Source organism: Notamacropus eugenii, chromosome 1, assembly GCF_028372415.1.
Source record: "Notamacropus eugenii isolate mMacEug1 chromosome 1, mMacEug1.pri_v2, whole genome shotgun sequence".
Classification (NCBI taxonomy): Eukaryota; Metazoa; Chordata; class Mammalia; order Diprotodontia; family Macropodidae; genus Notamacropus; species Notamacropus eugenii.
In genome coordinates, this window is record NC_092872.1 from 495,220,477 (window position 1) to 495,240,268 (window position 19,792).

The window sequence follows — 19,792 nt, forward strand, 5'->3', positions numbered from 1 at the left end:
GGTGTCTTATCTGACCCCTTTGAAGCAGTAGTGTTGGAGGTTTTTAATCCCATTTTTGTGAATGAGAAAACTAAGGCTCAGAGAGATTCACATAGTGTAGGATAGATTTAGGACTAGAATTCAAGTCTTCTTGTTCCAAATCTAGGGTTCTTTCCAATATAACAGTTGTTTCTCAAAATAATGGAATGGGTGCTGTGGAAATCACCTTCCGTGCCATGTGCTTAGTCTCTGAAAAGGCATCTTCCCTTGTTGTTCCTTAGGTTCTCAAGTACATGGATTACATTTTCACTGGGGTCTTCACCTTCGAGATGGTAATCAAGGTAAGATCCAGCACCCCCTAGGATCACATAGCTGCTCACTGGGGTCTAAAGATGACAGGCTATGGATGAGCCTGAGTGTTGAGATCTTTTGCTCATAGGGAACAAGGACAAATACATGTGAATTTCCTTAGAATAGATAGAATGGAGACTGGGCCTCGAAGGACCAGCATTGTGGACTAGATGAGTTGTGAGGCTCCTTTAGCTTGGCAACCAGAAGGCATCATACTGTGTGTCCCAATGTGGCCAGTGTAGCTTTGTGACGGGGAGGAGGTGGGGGGTATGTGTGCAGTGTAGCTACTGTGTATTTGTGTCTATTGGGGGTCCCTAGTTTGTGTGCATATGCATGTGTATATGTGCCCAAGACAGCCCCTAGGAGAGGAGCCTTGCTCCCTAAGCGGTTCCAAGGCTTTCAGTCTTGCTCCTACCCCATGTGGGAGAAAAAGTCAAACAGGACAGAAGCAGAGGTACACAGGGGGCTCTGGCAGCCCTGGGACATGAAGAGGCCTCAAGTCTAGCCTGCATAGAGTATTCACTTAGGAAAAGGGGTACTTCTTTTTTCTTTTCTTTCTTTCTTTTTATTTTTTTTTTTTTACAAATTAATTTATTTATTTTTAGTTTTCAACATTCACTTCTGTAAGTTTTAAATTTTCTCTGCTCCCCTTCCCTCTCTCTTCCCCAAGACAGCATGCAGTCTGATATAGGCTCTACATATACATTTTTATTAGTCATGTTGTGTAGAAGAATTAGAACATATGGGAGGAACCATGAGAAAGAAAAAGCAAAATAAAACAAAAAAAGAGAGAGCAAATAGTAAGCTTGCATCTACATTCAGGTTCCATATTTCTTCTGATGTGGATGGCATTTTCCATCATAAATTGAAAAAGGTTATTTATTAACTCATGTAATTTTTACTGTGAAATCTCGTGGAGTGAGAACTCTTATTAATGGGGAGATCAGGCCTGAACTGGGCTAGGCTTGGTTGGTAGCTGGATAAGATAGGATCTGGTGTGTGTGTGTGTGTGCGCATGTGTGTGTGTGAGTGTGTGTGTCTGTGTGTGAGTGTGTATGTGTGTGTGTGTGTGTGTGTGTGTGTGTGTGTGTGTGTGTGTGTGTGTGTGTAACTGGGAGAGGAAAGTGGTTCCATGAATGAATGAATGAAAAAATACAAACATTGAGTGCTTACTATGTGCCAAGTGCAAAGCTAAGTTCTAGGACTACAGTACAAAAACAAAGTCCCTGTCTCCCTGTCCTCAAGGATCTTACCTTCTAAACATAGAGGGTAGTGATGGCTGAGGAGGGATATCTTCATTTGGAAAATGACAGGAGTGGTTAGTAAAATCATAGGAAAGTAGACTGTTATACCCTTTCTAGGATGTATGACAGCTTTTCTAGGCCCATGCAGAGTTTTTGTGTGGGATTGACACAATGGGTTTGTAAGGACAGGCAGGGCTTGCCTCCTCTGCCTTATACTAATGCTAATGGCCTTTGTTTCTCTTGGAGATGATTGACCTGGGGCTGCTGCTTCATCCTGGCTCTTATTTCCGTGACCTGTGGAACATTCTGGACTTCATTGTGGTCAGTGGGGCCCTGGTGGCTTTTGCCTTCTCGTAAGTCACTTTTCTTCCCCATACCCGGTTCCTGATAGTGAAGGGCAAAGTGAGCAGGATGGGAAAGGGTGGGGAATTGGCCCCTAAGCTCTCTGTGAAGAGAGAAGACAGTTAGGACATGAAGGAATAAAGGTTAGACCTAAACATGACTGACAGTCTGAATTTCCTGCCTGAAGAGGGGACCCTAGGGCTGTGTCTGAGAACAAAGTGGCCATTTGCCTCTGAGATAATAGATTCCCACTTTGGGAAGTGTGCTTGGTGCTGGGAGAGGAGAGGAAACCAAGGCAGACAGAAATAACTCACCCAGGACCACACAGAAAGGAAGTGTCTAAAGTGACTAAATTTGAACTCAGATCTTTCTGTCTCCAGACCCAGTGCTCTCTACCCACTGTACCATCTAGCTGTCTTCATTTTATAGAAGAGGAAACTGAGACTAACTAGAGAAGTTAAGTGGCTTATTCAATGTCACACAGGCATGATGAAGCGAGATTCAAACCCAGGTCCTCTGGTTCCAAAGTCACTGAGTTCCCTCAATTATTCTCTCATCATCTAGGTGGAGAGACGCCTCTGAGGCACACAAAACAGCCTGAGATAAAAGAAGGTAGAACCCCCAATATCTGCTATTTTACCCAAAGTCAGATGCCGTTCTGTCTGCTCAGTTAGTGTCTGACCATTCTCCATGAGCTGATTTGTCTTTCTGATATGAATTTTCTTAATATTTTGGCCCCTACCTCTCAGCTTTGAGGGCCCACTTTCCTGTCCTGGAAAACAAGCCTCTTTCCTGGTCAGGTGAGGAAGCCACTTATTTTATGTCTAGGAAAGAACTCTGATAAATGCACTATATGCTCAAGACTAATTTTCTTAGTATCCCACTTTGCCTGTGGTACTCTCCTCGTACACCCTAAGTGGCTCCCTGCTGCCTCCCAAAGGATGTCTAACCTCTTTGGCCTGAAATTCAGGCCCTCCATGCACTGACCCTGGCTGACCCTACATGCTGGCCAGAGTGGATGTATCATTGGTTTTTCTGCCTCACTGCATTCACTCACCCTGTTCCCCAAGCCCAGAATTCTCCTTGTCCCTGTTATAATCCTATCTGGCCTGGTGTGGTGCATTGCGCTCTGGACTTGACTTCAGGGGGACCTGATTTCAAATCCTGCCTTAGACATTTACTAGCTATGTAACCCTGGCTAAGTCACTTAATTTCTCTCTGCCTCAGTTCCCTCACCTGTAAAATAAGGGAGTTGGTCTTGCTGACCTCTCTGGTCCTTTCCAGCTCTAATATTTTGATCCAATAGTCCATGGGTTAAGGCATAATTCACATGCTACCTCCTCCATGAAGCCTTCCCAGATCCCACCTACCTGGAAATGATTTTTTCCTCCTCTGTGCAACCAGAGCACTTTGTACCTCTTTTAGGGCTCTTTTCATATCCTACCTTTTATTGCTGGTCTCTGAGTGAGCCCCTATCTTGTTTCTTTTGCTAGACTGTAAGCTTTCTGAGGATTGGGCAGGGTGATATCCTTTATCTCTGGCAGCCTTGCAGGACAAAGCCTTGCACAAAATAATAATTTCACAAATGGCTTTTGAATTGGATGCAATTAGTAGTAGTAGTCAGTGGTCAGATCCCAACAAGGAATTCAATTCAGTTTAACTAAGTAATTATGAAGTGCCTACTATGTTCAGGGCATTTTGTTCTATGCTAGGGATATAAGGATGGCAAACAACACAGTCCCTCGTCTCAAGAAGTTTACAGTCTGCTAGGGAGAATAGAGCCTCAAATATAGATGATACAAAGCAGAATGGGATAGAGACATCAATGAATGTAAAAAAAATATGTCTGTGATGCGTGTGGATGTGGGAGAGTACTTTCAACTGGGAGCTTCTGGGAAGACTGAACTGGGCCTTGATGAAAGAAAGAAATGGAAGGAAACAAAGAAGAAGATTTCAACTGGGGAAGATGAGAAGGGAGAGTGTATTTCAGGTACATACAGATGCAAGGAGAATTTGACAAGTATTCCAGTTTGGCTGGAATGTAGTTACTGTGATGGGGTTAGTGTGAAATGAGACTTGAAAGATAGGTTGAAGACAGGTTGTGGAGGTCCTTGAATAAAATCTCTTACTTTATGGGTGATTGGGAGCCAGGGAAAGTTTTGGGGGCAGGGAAGTGACATGACCCAATTGTGCATTAAGAAGATTGTTCTGTCAGGATGTGTTGCCAGATGGATTGGAGAGGGGAGTGATTGCAAACAGGGAGATCCGATAGGAGGCTATCATATTATAATCCTAGCTAGAGAAGATGAGAGCCTGAATTGAATGGTGGCTATGTGAGGGGAAAGGTGAAGATGGATATGGTTGGCAGTATGGAGGTAGAACTGATGGAACTTGCAATTCCTTGACTTTGGGGGTGGTGGGAGAGAAGTAAATAGTTAAAGATGGCTCCATCTTTAACTAGGTGACTGGGAAGATGTTGATGTCATCCACAACAGTGAAGGTGAAGGAAGAGTTAAGATTTAGGAGGTTCATAGATTTGAAGCTGGAAAGGAACCTCAGAGGTAATCTGTCTAATCCAAACCCCTCACTTTACAGATGAGGATACTGAGGCCCAGTGAGCTTAGGTGATTTGCTCAAGACCACAAAGGTAATAAACATCAGAGGCGGGACTTGAACCAAGGTCCTCTGACTTTAGTTTTGGCTATGTTGAATTTGAGACAGCAGGTGATGTCCAGTAGTTAACTGGAGATGCATGGCATATTGACATGTGCTGGAGATTCACAGGAGGAGAGAGATGACCCCATGAGCCACTTTGGGAGCACTTTTGAGGCAAGGGCCCTGAGCTCTATCTTTTCCTCCCCTTTGCTTTTCTGAGCCCATCTAAGCCCATGCTGGGAACGAGCCTCCCAGTGCCTTTGCCCCCTGCAGTTTGTTATATACAGCAGGCCTTGATCTCCTTCCCACCTGGAAAGTGATGGCTGGGTCTAAAGCTAGTCAAGGATAACAACAGCAGAAACAAACAAAAAAAAACCCCAGTAAAAGCTCTTGTTGTTCAGAATAATGCATGAAGCAAATTTAGTTGTGACTGATTCAACTATAGGTCATTGGCTGAGACTTGTTTGGTTTAGAGAAATTTCTATTCTCCTCTTACTGACAGGGATTAAATTGACTCCTCTATGACATTTACATACACTGTCAGCCTGTCCTGGTGCTTCAGACTGTGTGTGCCCCCTGCCCCACCTTGTGTCCCTTTGCATGTGTGTGTCCCCATATCTATCTCCGTGTGCATTCCTGTGTGGATGCTCTTGTGTGTCTCCTCTGATGCCTGTGTGCTCAGATGAAGCTCCGCTGTTGTTCAGTCATTTTCAGTTGTGTCCAGTTCTCTGTGACCCCATGTGGGATTTTCTTGGTAGAGACACTGGAGTGTTTTGCCATTTCCTTCTCCAGTTCATTTTCCAGATGAGGAAACTGAGGCAAACAGGGTTAAGTGACTTGCCCAGGATGACAGGGCTAATAAATGTCTGAGGTCAAATTTGAACTCAGGAAGATGCTGACTCCAGGCCTGGTCTTTACACTATGGTATCACCTAGCTGCCACTAGATGACACTCCTAGTTTAATTTAATTCAGCAAGTTATCTGTTAAGCACCTGTGAGGTACTACTAAGCTAGGTACTGGGGACACCAAGGGAAAAATTTGAACAGTTCTTGACCTCAATAGGTTTACATTCTACATTCTAAATATAAAATACAGAGAACAAAAACTAGATCTGTGATGTCATTGATGTGGGGAACTCCTAGGTAAGAAAAGTCTACCAATGCAGGTTGGTACTTTCTTTGCAGTGTATTGGGTAGCAAGTTTCCTACATCACTGAGAAGCAGCCAGTATATGTCAGAGGACGAGACTCAAGCCCAAGTTTTTCTGGCTCCAAGGCCTGCATTCTATCCATTATACTATACCACCTATAAAAAAAGCTAAAGTAATTTTAGATAGTGGGGGGAGGAGAGGAGGGAACATGACAGTAGGAATCAGGAAAAGCCTTGTGTGGGAGATGGCACTTGAGCTGAGCCTTGAAGGAAGCTGGGGATTCCAAAAGGCAGAGAAGTGAGGAGGTAAAGTATCCCGGGGGTGGGAGACAGCTCGTGCAAAAGCCCAGAGGTGGGAGATGGCAAGTCATATATAGGGATGATCCAGTGGGCCACTTGGACTGGCAAATGGAATGTGTAGGGGTATAATGTGAAATCAGTCTGGAAAGCTAGGTCAGGGCTAACAGCTCTTTCTTTGAAGCTAACGTTGGAAAACCATTTAGGAGTATCAGTCTGCAAAATGACTAGTACCATCTGGGACAATGAAAGAAAAGCATAAAAGCAAACCTTTCTCTGAGGCCTTCCATAGGGACAGGTTTCTGATTGCCTCCTTGGACCACAGTCTCTGCTTTTCAGCAAAGCAAAGGCAATCTACAGCAAGACACCATTCACCTCTTTCCTAATTTCTTAGGAGCTGGGGAAGTAGCAGTGTACTGTCCAGAATTCCAGGGACTGGAGAGTGACCACTGTGCGAAATCAGCATATTTCAGATTTGTCAACACACAAATTGTCTCCCACTGCAGCACAATCCCATGGAGTCACTGAAAAAGTCTCCCAGGACAGTTATTTGGGGCAGCCCAGCAGAATGGTCAAACTTTGGAAAATGGATTAGTAACAATATTTAGAGCATCCCCAATATATGTATTTAGAAATGATAAACACAACTTACACTAATAATTATGCACATTTGAAAACATAAAAATAGGAAAAGTTGGATGAGATAAAAATGAAATATTATTCTATCTTAAGAGTCAATAGGAGCCACCTGAGTTTTTGGGCAGGAGAGTGACATGGTCAGACCGTTCTTTAGGAAAATCCCTTTGGCTGCTTGGCAGAAGATGGATTGGAGGCAGGGTATTGGATCAGTCAGGGGGCTAGGGCAAGAGTTCCAGAGAGAGATGACAAGAGTCTGAACCAGTAGAAACTGTGTAAGTGGAGTGAAGATGACAGATTTGAGAGATGCTGTGGATGCAAAAATGCAATATTTGGCAATTGAATGACTGTGTGGGGTGAGGGGGAATTAGGAGTTGAGGGTGACTAAAAAACCACAAACCTTTGTGGCTGGGATGATGATGATGCCTTCGACATAAATAGGAAAATCTAGAGTGGGAAAAGATAACGCAATGAGATCTGTAAAGCAGACTCATGCCTGCTTTTCCTGTACAATGTACTTTGTCCCATCAAAAGAACTAACAAAGTCATGGTGGTTGGAGATGGAGAAGGTCTTCTTCATTGGCCGTTGCCCTGGAATGGAGAGGCTGAGGGCATTGTTTGCTGAGGGGTGCCTGGCACAGCCGTGAAATGGTCCAAGGGGAAAGTTGTGGGGACTCTAGGGCACCCGGGGAGAGGGAGAATTTTGCCTGCACAGCTGCTGGTGAAGGTGCCCATGGTTGCAAAAGGAGGAGGATAGGAGTGTTGGGTGATAATGGATGAAGGGGGTCATCTTGGAGTCCCAGAGACTGGTTGCTGCAGAGAATATGGAATGTAACACATATTGCCACCTTTTAATTGCTTGGTCAGCACCCTTTGGGGGTCAGGGCCCTCACTTTAGAGACCTGGCATAGATTTCAAATCCCAATTAATCACTTTTTCTGCTTGTTCTTTTGGTGGTATTTAGTCACAGGCAAAGCATCTGCAAAACTGTGTGTGTTTGGAAAGAAAGGGGTTTCATGGGAACAATGCTTTGTCAATTTCCCCAGACCAAGACTGGGTATTTCTATCTGATAGATTTCTGTCTCCCTTGCCCCTGTCAGAGATGCTGGGATGAGATACAGTGGCGTGTGCTGTCTGTTTGATGTTTCTTTTTAAGATTTTGTGAGTTCTGTAAAATGTGTCCGTGTGTGTGTGTGTGTGTGTGTGTGTGTGTGACAGAGAGAGACAGAGAGACAGAGAGACAGAGACAGAGACAGAGAGAGAGAGAGAGAGAGAGAGAGAGAGAGAGAGAGAGAGAGAGAGAGAGAGAGAGAGAGAGAATTTACATGCCCAGATGACTTGGCACTTTCTCTCTATGTCACTGACTCTTCATTCTTTCCTTGTCTTCCTGTTGCTGGACTCTCTGTAGGAGCTTTATGGGGTAATGCGTTCTTGCTGTCTCTCGTGCCCTACTAATAATGCCTGCGCACTATTTGGCACCCTTAGCAAACCACACCCTAGACAACATGGCTGTAATCCATGTTATACTCATTCCATTGGCTTTGGAATCAGTTGAATTCTATTGCTCATCATCTTTAGACAATCTCCTTCCATCCAGTTATCATTTGTCTAGTAACATCAGCATGCTTCCCAGAACCCACACCTATCTAACAGTTTCTAACTACGTTCCTACTTAATACTCTGATCAGCACCAACCCTAGCTCATGACTTAGAGACAAGAGAGATCTGCAATTCACAGCCCTGCTGTTAGGAGAACTCCAGAATTCGTAGCCTTTTGTCAGGAGAATCGCAGGTTTCATATAGCTTTAAAGACAGGAGAATTCTGGGAGTCACAGTTTAATGAGAGTGGATTCCTAGAGTTCACAGCTTTATAAGCTGGTAGAGCAATTCCAACCCAAATAATCTAGTTTCCTAAGTATCATTTGCTTTAATTTCTTGTGTCAGGGGGTACCTGGGGGCTGAGCTTTGATATTATCCTTTATCTGCAGAATGTAAGCTGACTTCAAGGCTCAAAAATTCCTGAGTCAACAGTCAGTGATCAAAAAATGTATAGCTACCTAACAATGAATTCCAGATACAAACTTACAGGAGTAGGAGTTGGGACCTTAATCCACAACACAGGTTACAAGGAAGGTGTCTGAATCCCCAACATGCTTCTAGAAAGAACCACAGAAGAAAGAACTCCCTAGAGTTGAGGATTCCCCAGAAAGAGGAAGAAAAGTTCTCAGAAACCTTTTTCCCATTTTATTCCCACTCAGACTATATCCAGAAAATCCAGCTTCTTGGACCTGGGTCCAATTAGAAGGAGATAAGAATCATATAACTTCAGAGTTGGAAGGGACTTTCAAAAGATTATCTAATCCAGGAATTCTTAACGTTTTTTGTATCCTGAATCCCGTTGGCAGCCTGATGAGGTCTATGGATCCCTTCTTAGAATAATGCTTTTAAATGCATAAAATAAGATACATAAGATTATAAAGGAAACCAATTACACTGAAATAGAGTTATCAAAATATTTTTTAAAACAAGTTAATGGACCCCAGATTGGGAGACTCTGACTAGTTCAACTTGTACCTGAAAATGAGTCCCCTTGAGAATGTCCCTAAGAATTGGTCACCTAGTCTCCAGTTGAAAACCTTAAGGAAAGACAGATCCACTACCTCCCAAGGCATCTCCTTCTACTTTTGGACATCTCCAAGTTATTGTGTTTTCTTTCTTTAAATTACATTAAGCTTAAGTCTTTCTCTCTGCTACTTCTGGCCATCTAGGAAAAGTAGAACATATCCAGTCCCTCTTCCACATGACAGACTTTCAGACACTTGAAAATACCTTTTATGTTGCCCTCTTCCTACCACATTCCACATGCCCTGTAAGTTTTCTCTCCTTAAACTTCCCAGGTCCTTTACATCATCCTTTTATGGCATGGTCTCCAGTTTTCTTCCCATTTTGTTTGTCCTTCTCTGGATGCACACCAATGACCTTCCTAAAATATGGTGCTCCAAACTGAATATTCCTCAAGTATGATCTGACTAGAACACAATACGATGGGATCATCACTTACCTTAGACTGGACATTGTATTTTAAGGTAGTATAAGCTACTATAAACTTTTTTTGGCTCACTAAAATGCCTGAATCTGTTTCACATGAACAGTAGCCCAGCTATCTTTATGCTCTCCATTTTTGTAAAACTACAAAGTTGATTTTTTAATCTGGGTGTAGAATTTTCCCTTATCAAATTTAATCTTATTAAATTTGGCCCATGGTGCTAGCCAGCTGAGATCTTTGGGGATTCTGACTGTCATAGAGTGTGTTAGCTATTGCTTCTAGCTTCATGACATCTACAAATTTGACAAGTATGCCTTCTATGTGTTCAAGCCATTGATAAAAATGTTGAACAGCATAGGGCCAAGGACACATCCCTGGGGCATTCTGCCAGATAACTCCTTCCAAGTTGACATTGAACCATTAATAATAGCTCTTTTGTCTTGTCATTCAACCTGTCTGAATCAACTTACCTGCACAGCCATTTAGCCTGCATCTTTCTATCTTATCCATGAGCACAGTACAAGAGATGTTGTCACAGGCTTTGCTGAAACCTAGGTAAAACTGTGTCTTCAATATTCCTCCAGTCTACTAGTTTAGTTACCTTGTTGAAGAAGGAAATGTAGTTAGTTTGGCAGGAACTCTTGTTGATGAAGTCATACTTATCCTTACTGATTACCATTTCATAAACTATTCCTTTAATCATATGTTCAGTAATTTTGTCAGAAATCCAAAGTCAAGCTCACTGGCCTATAATTTGCACCCTCTTTCCTCTTTCTCTCTCTCTCTCTCTCTCTCTCTCTCTCTCTCTCTCTCTCTCTCTCCCCCATTTGCCCTTCATCAGTTCTATGGTACCTTTCTCATTCTTCACAATTTTTCATAGAATCACTGACAGTGGCTTAGCAACTATATCTGTCAGTTCTTTTAGTATCTTAGGATGTAATTTTTCTGTGACTAGTGATTGAACTCATGAAAATAACAAGCTGGTCTCTTACCAACACCCCATTGATAAAGAATTTCACCTCACCAGGAATGCTTTTTATTCCATCTGTCTCAATCTAAAGATCATTTTCCTTGGAAGCGAAAACAGAAGTCAGATAAGAATTAAATAGTTTTGCTTCTTGCTTCTGTCTGCTGCCACTATCACATTTACCATGAAGCAGTGGACTTATCCTAGTTTTGATCTGCCTCTCTTTGGATATTGTCTCCTATGAACTGCTGGTTCTCTTTATTGATATTCCTCAAGAAGGACTCCACAAGGACTTAGGTTCACTCAACATCTCTCACCTTCTGTCAAACTCAATATTGGTATTCATTAGTGATCCTTCTTCCCCACCTCTTTGAGCTTCCTGAAGATGGGCAGCAGACCCATGAAGAGCCACAGGGCTTCCCCTTTGCTGGTGTGAAGACTCAGCTTGGCCCTCAATATCTTCCTGATTGTTATAGTGCTTCCAGACTTTCTTGTACCTTGTAATTGTGGATAGTTAGGCCTGTATACTTGGAGATAGGCATCAATTGTTCCCATTCCCAACCAGGTCCTTAATTTTCTCTTTGACCACACTAACTCAGGTTTTCTGTGTCTTCTGAACATGTGGGAACTAATTTTGCTTTATGGGTCTGTGTTTTCTTAGAACAAAACCACCCTACCTCCCATGCCAAACACCATTTGTGATGGTATTCAGGAACAGTCAGAATCACAAAGCCTAGTGGGGTCTTTTTCTGGGTTAGCTAATAATAATGATCACTAATCTTTATATAGCAATTTGAGATTTTTAAAGCACTTTGCCAATATTATCTCATTTTATCCTATCTGAGAGGTAGGTGCTATTATTTTTCCCCATTTTGTCGTTGAGGAAACTGAGACTTAGAGAAGTCAAGTGACTTTTGCAAAATCACAAATGATGAGGCAGGATTTGAACTCAGGTCTTCCTAACTCCAAGGCCAATATTCTATCTGTTGAATCATCTAGCAGCCTTTGCCTAGCTAGAGGCTAAACTCGAGGCCTAAAGAGGATGGAACCTGAGTCTTGGGAGCCTATGTCTTCAGTACTACAACTGGAAGACAATTGGTACAACCAATAGAGAGCTTTAACTAACCGGCTACCCCAGGAATCCTTCCTGCCTAATGAGACTCAGCAGTCTCCTTGGAAAGCTACAGACTTTGACTTTCCTTCCCCAGAGGAGGGTCTTCAGCAGATTTATCAGCCATAAGGGCTAGTGTGACAAGAGCAGAGCTCTGTTTATCCTCTTCTCCCTCTCCTTTCTTCTGTATTTCCTTTCCTTTCCCTTCCTTTTTCTTTGCTTCCTCCCTTTCTCCTTCCCCTTCCTTCTTCTTGTCTCTTCCCCTCCCTTCTTCATCCTTTTTCCTTCTATTTCTTTTCTCTTTCACCTCCTCCTTTTCAACATTTCCTATTTCCTTTTCTTCTCTCCTCTTTCTTTTATATTCCTATGCCTCTCTCCCTTCTCTGTAGTATAAGTAGACATCCTGGGAGGTCTTGCAGCTAGCTTTTCTAGGAGGTCAAACCTCATGGCCCTCAGGGGGAAAACCCCCCAACAACTTTCATTTTCTATTGGTTCAGACATCATCTGCACTTAGTATTGAACTCCTGCGTGTGGTCTGTAAGTGTTTCCCCCATACACCCCTAACCAGGACAGCATCTGCATGCACTGAATGGGAAATGCTATTTTAGCCATGTAACAGTTTCCTTGTTACATGGCTTAGCATGTCTGATCACAGGAAGTTGATCAGGTTGAGGAGCTGCTCCTCCTGGAAGATGGAAACCTTATTCTGTCTAACCCAAATTTTGCTGCTTCTCTCTCCCTATGAGGTTTGGAGCTGATTATTTCTCCTTCCTGTAGCAAAGGGGGGTGTATGGCTATCAATCTGTACTTTAAAGCTATGTTTCCTCCCTAGTGAAGGAGATGTCCAATCTAGCTTGTTCCTCAGGAGGGATGCCTTTACCCTCTTTCTCCTCCTCCCTTCCTTTTCCTCCTCCAGATATGAGATTTGCTCTACTCTATGATACCAGGCACTTCCTTCCACCTGTCCTCAACTGTTTGTGAGGAATTTCTGGGAAAGAGAAGAGATGCTGATGTGTCCGTGGACTGCAGTATAGGGACAAAGTTTGGGCAGTTAATGTTTCTGTGACTGAAAATGAGCCCCTCAGTCCTGAAAAACAGTGGGCTGGGGACTTTGGTGTACAAATGAGTCCTGCCCAAGTCCTGCAGTGGTGCACATGGGTATAATGAGGTGGGGAGGAGGGTTCTTGAGAGCCAAACACAAGCCAAATTCCTCCCTTCCTGTTTTTTTCTCTGTGGCTTTTCCCTTTCTAGAGGAAAAGGGAAAGACATCAGCACGATCAAGTCACTTCGAGTGCTCCGAGTCCTGAGGCCTCTGAAGACCATCAAACGCTTACCAAAACTGAAGGTTGGAGCCTGAAGGAATCAGGGTCTTAAAGGGATGGATCTTGGATGGGGGACTGACTGCTTTGGTCTTTTGATTGATTGATTGATTGATTTTTGCCTAGTGTGAAAGAAGGGAGGGTGAGGTGCTGATCTTTGAAGCAAAGGGGAAGAGGAAAGTCTGATTTATTTTGATCACCTCAGGAGAGAAAGGGATGGCCTAGAGAATTTAAAAGCGAAAATACGAATCCTTCCACAGGAGCAATCGTTTTATGTTTGTCCAAAATGTTTGGGCAAAATTGGATTCCTTGAGTTACATTCTATCCCTTACTAGCTCCAAATCTTCCTCTGGACATTTCACAAACATGTAGAAGAGTGACTCTGATCCCATTCAATGTTCTTCATCACAACCCAGGGAGCACAGAACATTACTCAGTGAGCAGCTGAAGGAAGGAGGAGGAGCTGCTCTTTCCTCCTTCTACCACAAGGCCTGTACCCATGGGCCGAGTTGGAAGGCTTTCTGTCTCAGAGTAAGCAGTAGTCTCAAATAGGCCATGCTTCTGGGTTAGATCTTGGTAAATAGCAAACCCCACCATCCTACACCCACTCTCTGTCATTTTCATACAGCTGAAGTTTCCTTCTTGCTAAAGTCTGACTAGGCCCACTGAAGAGAGGAGGTAGGTGCTGTTAGAGCCATCAGGCAATCATTTGTCTGGTTACAGTTAGAACACAGGCCCCCTATTTTCAGGATCTTTTGGGACACTGACCATTTATGATAATAATTCTCATTTATATAGCATTTTAAGGTTTTTAAAAATACTGTTCTTGCAACAATTCTGTGAGGGTAGGGAGTACAAGTATTATCCCCATTTTACAGATCAGGAAACTGAGACCCAGAGACATGAAGTGACTTTACCAAGGTCACATAGCTAGTAATTATTGGAGTCAGGATTTGAATCCAGGTTTTCTGACTTGAAGTCCAATGCTCTTTGTATACCAGGTCTCCTCTATACTAGATCATAGGGGATAGGTCATCTATATGCTATATGTCTTCTCTATATTCTTTATAGGTTGAATTTTACAGAAATAATTTCTCTCTCCCTTTTATGCCTGCTGTTTGGGTGATTGTACCAGGTGACCTCTCAGTCCCTGAGGAGGATTAGGTCCATGGAATTCAGCCCAAGAGTCTTGAGTAGGAGATACTGCTTGGCAAGCTGAAGGTCCTGTCTTCCCCAAAGATGACCTTTTTTTACATCTACCCTCAAAGAAACCTTTCTCATTTGGCCAGAAGATAGACTTTACTAGAGAAAGGCAGGCACCCTTACAGAGGATCAAAGATTCAGAGTTAAAAGGAACTTTAGGCATCATCTAGTGCAGTCCTCTCACTAAACAGATGAGGCCACCAAGATCCAGGAGAGTGAAGTGATTTGCCTAAGGTCACATGGATAGTAAGTAACAGAAGTAGGATTGGGCTTGGCTTTTTATCTCCTGTACCACATCATCTCTCTGGTGAGGCAGGCACTGAACTTCTCCATGTAGCCAGCTAACAGGTGGTCAGGAAGGAAGGGACCTTGAACTCAGACTTAGTCTGGTGGATATAAGACATGAACCTTGCCCTCTAGAAACTCCCAATTTAAGAGACTTCTGATTTCTTTCTAGTCTGGGAACATCAGGGAGGTGAGAGCATTCCTGAGCTCAACCTCATCTTGTTAACAGCTAGCAAGCCTGATGCAGTCTTCTCTTCCTCTGCCCCATACACACCCAAAGTGAACAAGACCCTCAGCTTAGTGATGGCTTTGGGTTTTGTTTCTCTTTTTCTTCCTCTGTCTCTTTCCACCATCCCTCATTCACCCACAATTCTTTCTATAGGTTGAACTTGGCCTCTGGCCTGGATAAGCCCTTCCTTCTTCATCGTTGCCACAGATGTGACCATCTGCCCCATACCCTGCCTCTCTCATTCCTCCCTCTAGAGGCCCTGCCCAGCCCCATCCCTGCCCCTGCTCTGCCCTCTCTCTCATGCTTCTCTCTCCACAGGCTGTGTTTGACTGTGTCGTAAATTCCCTGAAGAATGTCCTCAACATCCTCATTGTCTACATGCTCTTCATGTTCATCTTTGCCGTCATTGCTGTGCAGCTCTTCAAAGGAAAATTCTTCTATTGCACAGATGAATCCAAAGAGCTGCAGAGGGATTGCAGGTAAACTGAGTTACAGCCAGGGCTGCCGTGATATTAAGTCCTCTGTAGGTCAGAAACCCCAAGGACAGCCTCAGCCCAGGGACCATGGGTGCACAGTTTCCTTGTTAGAAGCTTGGCAGATGTTTTAAGTTTTGGATGTAGTCCAACCTGTATAGAGGAGGCCTCTCAGCCTGAGGGACTGGCTGCAGATACGACGTTGTTATCATTGTTCAGTCATTCAGTTGTGTTCGGGTCTTCATGATCCAGTAGATCTCTGTCCGTGGGTTTTCTTGGCAATGATGCTGGAGTGGTTTGCCATTCCCTTTTCCAGTGTTAAGTAGAGGTTAAGTGATTTTCCCAGGGTCACATAGTTAGGAAGTTTCTGAAGCTGGATTTGAATTCAGGTCCTCCTCATTCCACGCACAGTGCTCTGTTTGCTGCCCCACCTAGCTGCCTCATAGATAAGACAGTTAAATGCTTAACAACCAGTAACCCCAACATAGCAACATTGCCCAGCAACAACTCATCTCCTTGTACTACTCTAAGATTTGCTGTGTGCTTTGTGCCAGGATTCTTCATGTCATGGTGGTCCAGTGAGGCTCATTGTCATCATCGTCACAACTAACATTTATTATATACTTCGCTTTAGAGATATAGTCTCATTTGATTCTCACAACAACCTTATGAGGTAGGGGCTATAATTATCCCCATTTTGCAAATGAAGAACATGAGACAGATAGAAGTTAAATGACTTGCCCAGGGTCACACAATAAGCAAATGTCTTGAGATAGGATTTAAACTCAGATCTACCTGAATCTAAGCCCAGTATTTTATCCATTATACCAGCTATCAGCCTAAATAGTAGTGCAGGTCTCGTTGTAGATGAAGAAACTGACACTCAAAGAAATTAAATGACCGGCCCAAGTCTGCTCCAAGACCGAACTGGTTCTCCTTCCCACACCACACCGAACTCAAAAATCATTAACCAGACCAAATCAATGCTTCTTAGTAACCAAACATAGTAACACTACTTAGGAATAATCAGTAGCCAAACATGGCAACACTACATAGTAACAGTAAAATTTACTCCTATAAGGAACCATTTGGCCTATTGGTTTAGTAGAAATGTTGGGAGGGTGAGGGGGTCAGGTGAAAATCCCGCCAGAGGAAATCAGCAAGTATGTAACTCTGGAGAGTAGCTAAAATTAAAAGACCCACTGTGGCTCATCCAAGTAAACCCAGTCCGGCCATGATGACTCCAATCCTGAAATGTGCTCTTACTTTATTCCCAGAAGATTTCTTTCCCTTCTGGGTCAATTGAGACCATACTGCTCAGTGGACCATACCCAAGTGATCAGAGCCACTTCTATAACCATGATTTTGATGGACTGAGAAGAGAAAGAGAGAGAAGGGAGAGAGAGACAGAGACAGAGACAGAGACACACAGAGAGAGACAGAGAGAGTCAGAGAGAGTGTGTGTGAGGCAGATAGAGAGAGAGAAGAAGGAGAAGAAGAAGAAGAAGGAGAAGGGGAAGAAGGAGGAGGAGGAGAAGAAGGAGAAGATGAAGAAGGAGAAGAAGAAGAAGAAGGAGAAGAGAGATTTTTTTCTCTGAGGCAATGGATTATACTTTGTTTCTGGGTTAAAAAGAAAACCTTTGTGTTTAACCAACAAAGAATGAAGCCCTGACTGTGCACAGTCCTCTGCTACATTCTGAGACAAATAAGTTTAGATGAGACGTATGTAGGCCCTGCCCTCTTGATGCTTATAGCCTAATAGGAGAGAAATTCATAAATATGGACAACTTGAAGTGCTTTCGATTCCCTCCATCACTTAGGAAAGAAGTAGAAGAGGTATTCTTTTCCCTTGTAAGTATACCCTAGAAAACTTGTGTTGGGAGACAGTTTGGAGGCAGGAAGGAGATAGGAATGATCAAAGTAGGTGCTAGGAAGGAGCACCCTAAGACTGCAGTGATGGTAGAAATGGGAAGACAGATGGTTGGTACAGTCAGGTGTTGGGTATTGGGCACAAGTTAGAAAGTAGTGAAAAGTGAAAACCATGGGACTGAGGGCAGAGGTCCCCAGAACTGGTTTGAAACTTCTGGAATGTTTCAAGAAATGAACTAAGTCATCTTGACCTACCTACATCCTTTACAGTGGCCATTTTCTTGTATTAGAACTTTATTTCAAATAAGCCATTGTTTTTGTTAGGCCCCACTTTCTTTATGTCATATAATCCTTTTCATGGGGAAGAACAATTTATAAGTCACATTGAACATAGGCCGTGTGGTTATTGGGGTATGAGTTGGAGATCAATCCCCTTTAGGAGAGATCAAACATCTCTGAGTTTTTAAGTCTTGTTGCTTCAGATGGAGATGGGCAACTGATTGGCTAACACCAGAGTCAAGGGATTGGACCAAAGTTCTTGGGTTTTCTAATATAGCTTTTGAACCAGCATTTTTAGAGAAAGAAAAAAAAAATCAACACTTGACTCAAAGGATCATAGATTTACAGTTGGAAAGGACTCTAAAGACCGTGTTGTTTCATCCTTTTGTTTTACAAATGGGAAAAGTGAGTCTCAGAATGACTTACCAGAGGTCACACAGGTAAAGACAAGTTTTGAACTCAGGTCCTTTGACTTTAGAGCAAGCTCTCTTTCCACTAGACTGCATTACTTTTTTGACATAGAGAGTTTTTAAATGAATGCCACTCACATGCCAAGAACACTAATTTAGAAAACTAAAAATCCCATCAAATTCAAAGTATTGGATGTGTATAAGAAGGCAGTGATACTCATGAGTTCTTAGCACAGGGATTATGTCTCTTCCTTCTCTCCTTGGCTCTGATACATGCTTTCTGTAGGGAAAGTACATATCCCCAACATAATATAATTTCTCTCCCTAACCTGCCCTTTGCTCCCATTTTCAGGGGTCAATATTTGGATTATGAAAAGGATGAGGTGGAAGCTCAACCCAGGCAGTGGAAGAAGTATGACTTTCACTACGACAACGTGCTCTGGGCCTTGCTGACTCTTTTCACAGTGTCTACAGGAGAAGGGTGGCCAACGTGAGTTGCCACCAGGTTCTGTGTGGTTGGGGAAGGGGGGAGTTGGATAGATAATGTTTTGGCACTATTGAGAACACAAGAAAATTCCCATGGAGAGTCAGACAGCTGCTCTGGAGAGGATCTTTACTAAGGGGTATCATATAATCATAAAGTTGGAATTAGAAGAGACTTGAGAAGCCCAGCTCCCTCATTTCACAGATGAGAAAACTGAGGCACAAAGGATTTAAGTGACTTGCCAAAAGTCACCCAGCTGGTAAGTGCCTGAGGTGGAATTTAAACTCAAATCATCTTAATTCCATGTATAGTATTCTATCCTTTATACCATTCTGTTTTTTTATTTGTTTTTATTTTTTAGTGAATTATTTTAATCGAGGACAGCAAGAGCCTAGCTAGGAGAAATGCAATGTGTTTTATACCTTGTTCTTTTTAAAAAAAAAACACAATATTTCATTTTTTTCCCCAATTACATGATAAAACAATTAAAAAATTGGGGGGCCAGTAAAGTTTTGAGTTCCAAATTCTATTCCCCCGTACTTCCCTGAGACAGTAAGCATTCTGATATCATCCTGCCTTTTTAAAGATTTCAGGCATGAACACGATAAGAGGGGAGAGGCATGTAAGACACTTTGATACTAATATATCTTTCTGTATATGATTCCAAGAGGTGGAGAGCATTTAAGTAAGTATCCCTGCTAAATAATACATAGAAGATCATTAAGTTTGAGCCAGAAGGGACTGTAGAACACATCTAATCCAACCTTTTCATTTTATTGGGGAAATTGAGACCCAAAGAGGTTAAGTGACTTTTCCAAGGTCACACAAGCACTAAGTAGCGAGTCAGAATTTGAACTCAAGTCCTGTGACTCCAACTCTAGCACTTTTTTTCATGGTATACCATGTTAAAGAGTCAGTCAATAAGTATTTCTTAAGTGCTTATGCTGGATCAGGTACTGTGCTAACCAGGATGTGTTACAAAAGAATAGCTCTCCTTCTTGCCCTCCTAGAAATTGGTTTGTCATTTTGCCACCACAAAGAGGCCCAAAGCCCTGCAGGCTCCAGGAGGAGGCCAGAACTCACATATAGTAATAACCCTTGTCCACACAAACATCCCTTAATGCTTCCCTTAGGGAGGCTAGGAGCAGTCCCCGGCAGGGCACCCAGCCCTGCTTTTCTGACTCCAGTTCTGAAGAGGCTGGGGAAGGAGAGAAAAGGGAATGGGAAGAAGAAGAAGGAGGAAGAGGAGGGCTGTAGGAGGGAGGTAAGTAGGACTTGCTCACTCAAGCCATTAAGCCACATCAGGTAACAACACAGTATGGACAGTGATGGTCTTAAAGTTAAGATCTGGTTTTGATTCCTGCCTCTGATATTTATTAGCTGTATAAGCCTGAGCAAGTCACTTACTTCTCTGAGCTTTATTTCCACATCTGAAAATGGAGATACTTCCTCACAAGTTTGTTG

At 42.9% G+C, this 19,792-nt stretch overlaps 1 protein-coding gene across 3 annotated transcripts in view; it reads left to right on the plus strand.

Annotated features, from left to right (window-relative positions):
- The window catches only part of CACNA1B (calcium voltage-gated channel subunit alpha1 B), a 254,918-nt gene that overhangs the window by 162,884 nt on the left and 72,242 nt on the right, over positions 1-19,792 (plus strand). For all 3 annotated transcript variants that reach the window (XM_072633213.1, XM_072633211.1, XM_072633212.1), the window contains 5 exons: positions 261-320; positions 1,821-1,927; positions 13,029-13,122; positions 15,132-15,292; positions 18,197-18,334. In XM_072633213.1, the coding sequence (XP_072489314.1) occupies positions 261-320; positions 1,821-1,927; positions 13,029-13,122; positions 15,132-15,292; positions 18,197-18,334 (560 nt within the window). The remainder of the gene's footprint in view (positions 1-260; positions 321-1,820; positions 1,928-13,028; positions 13,123-15,131; positions 15,293-18,196; positions 18,335-19,792) is intronic.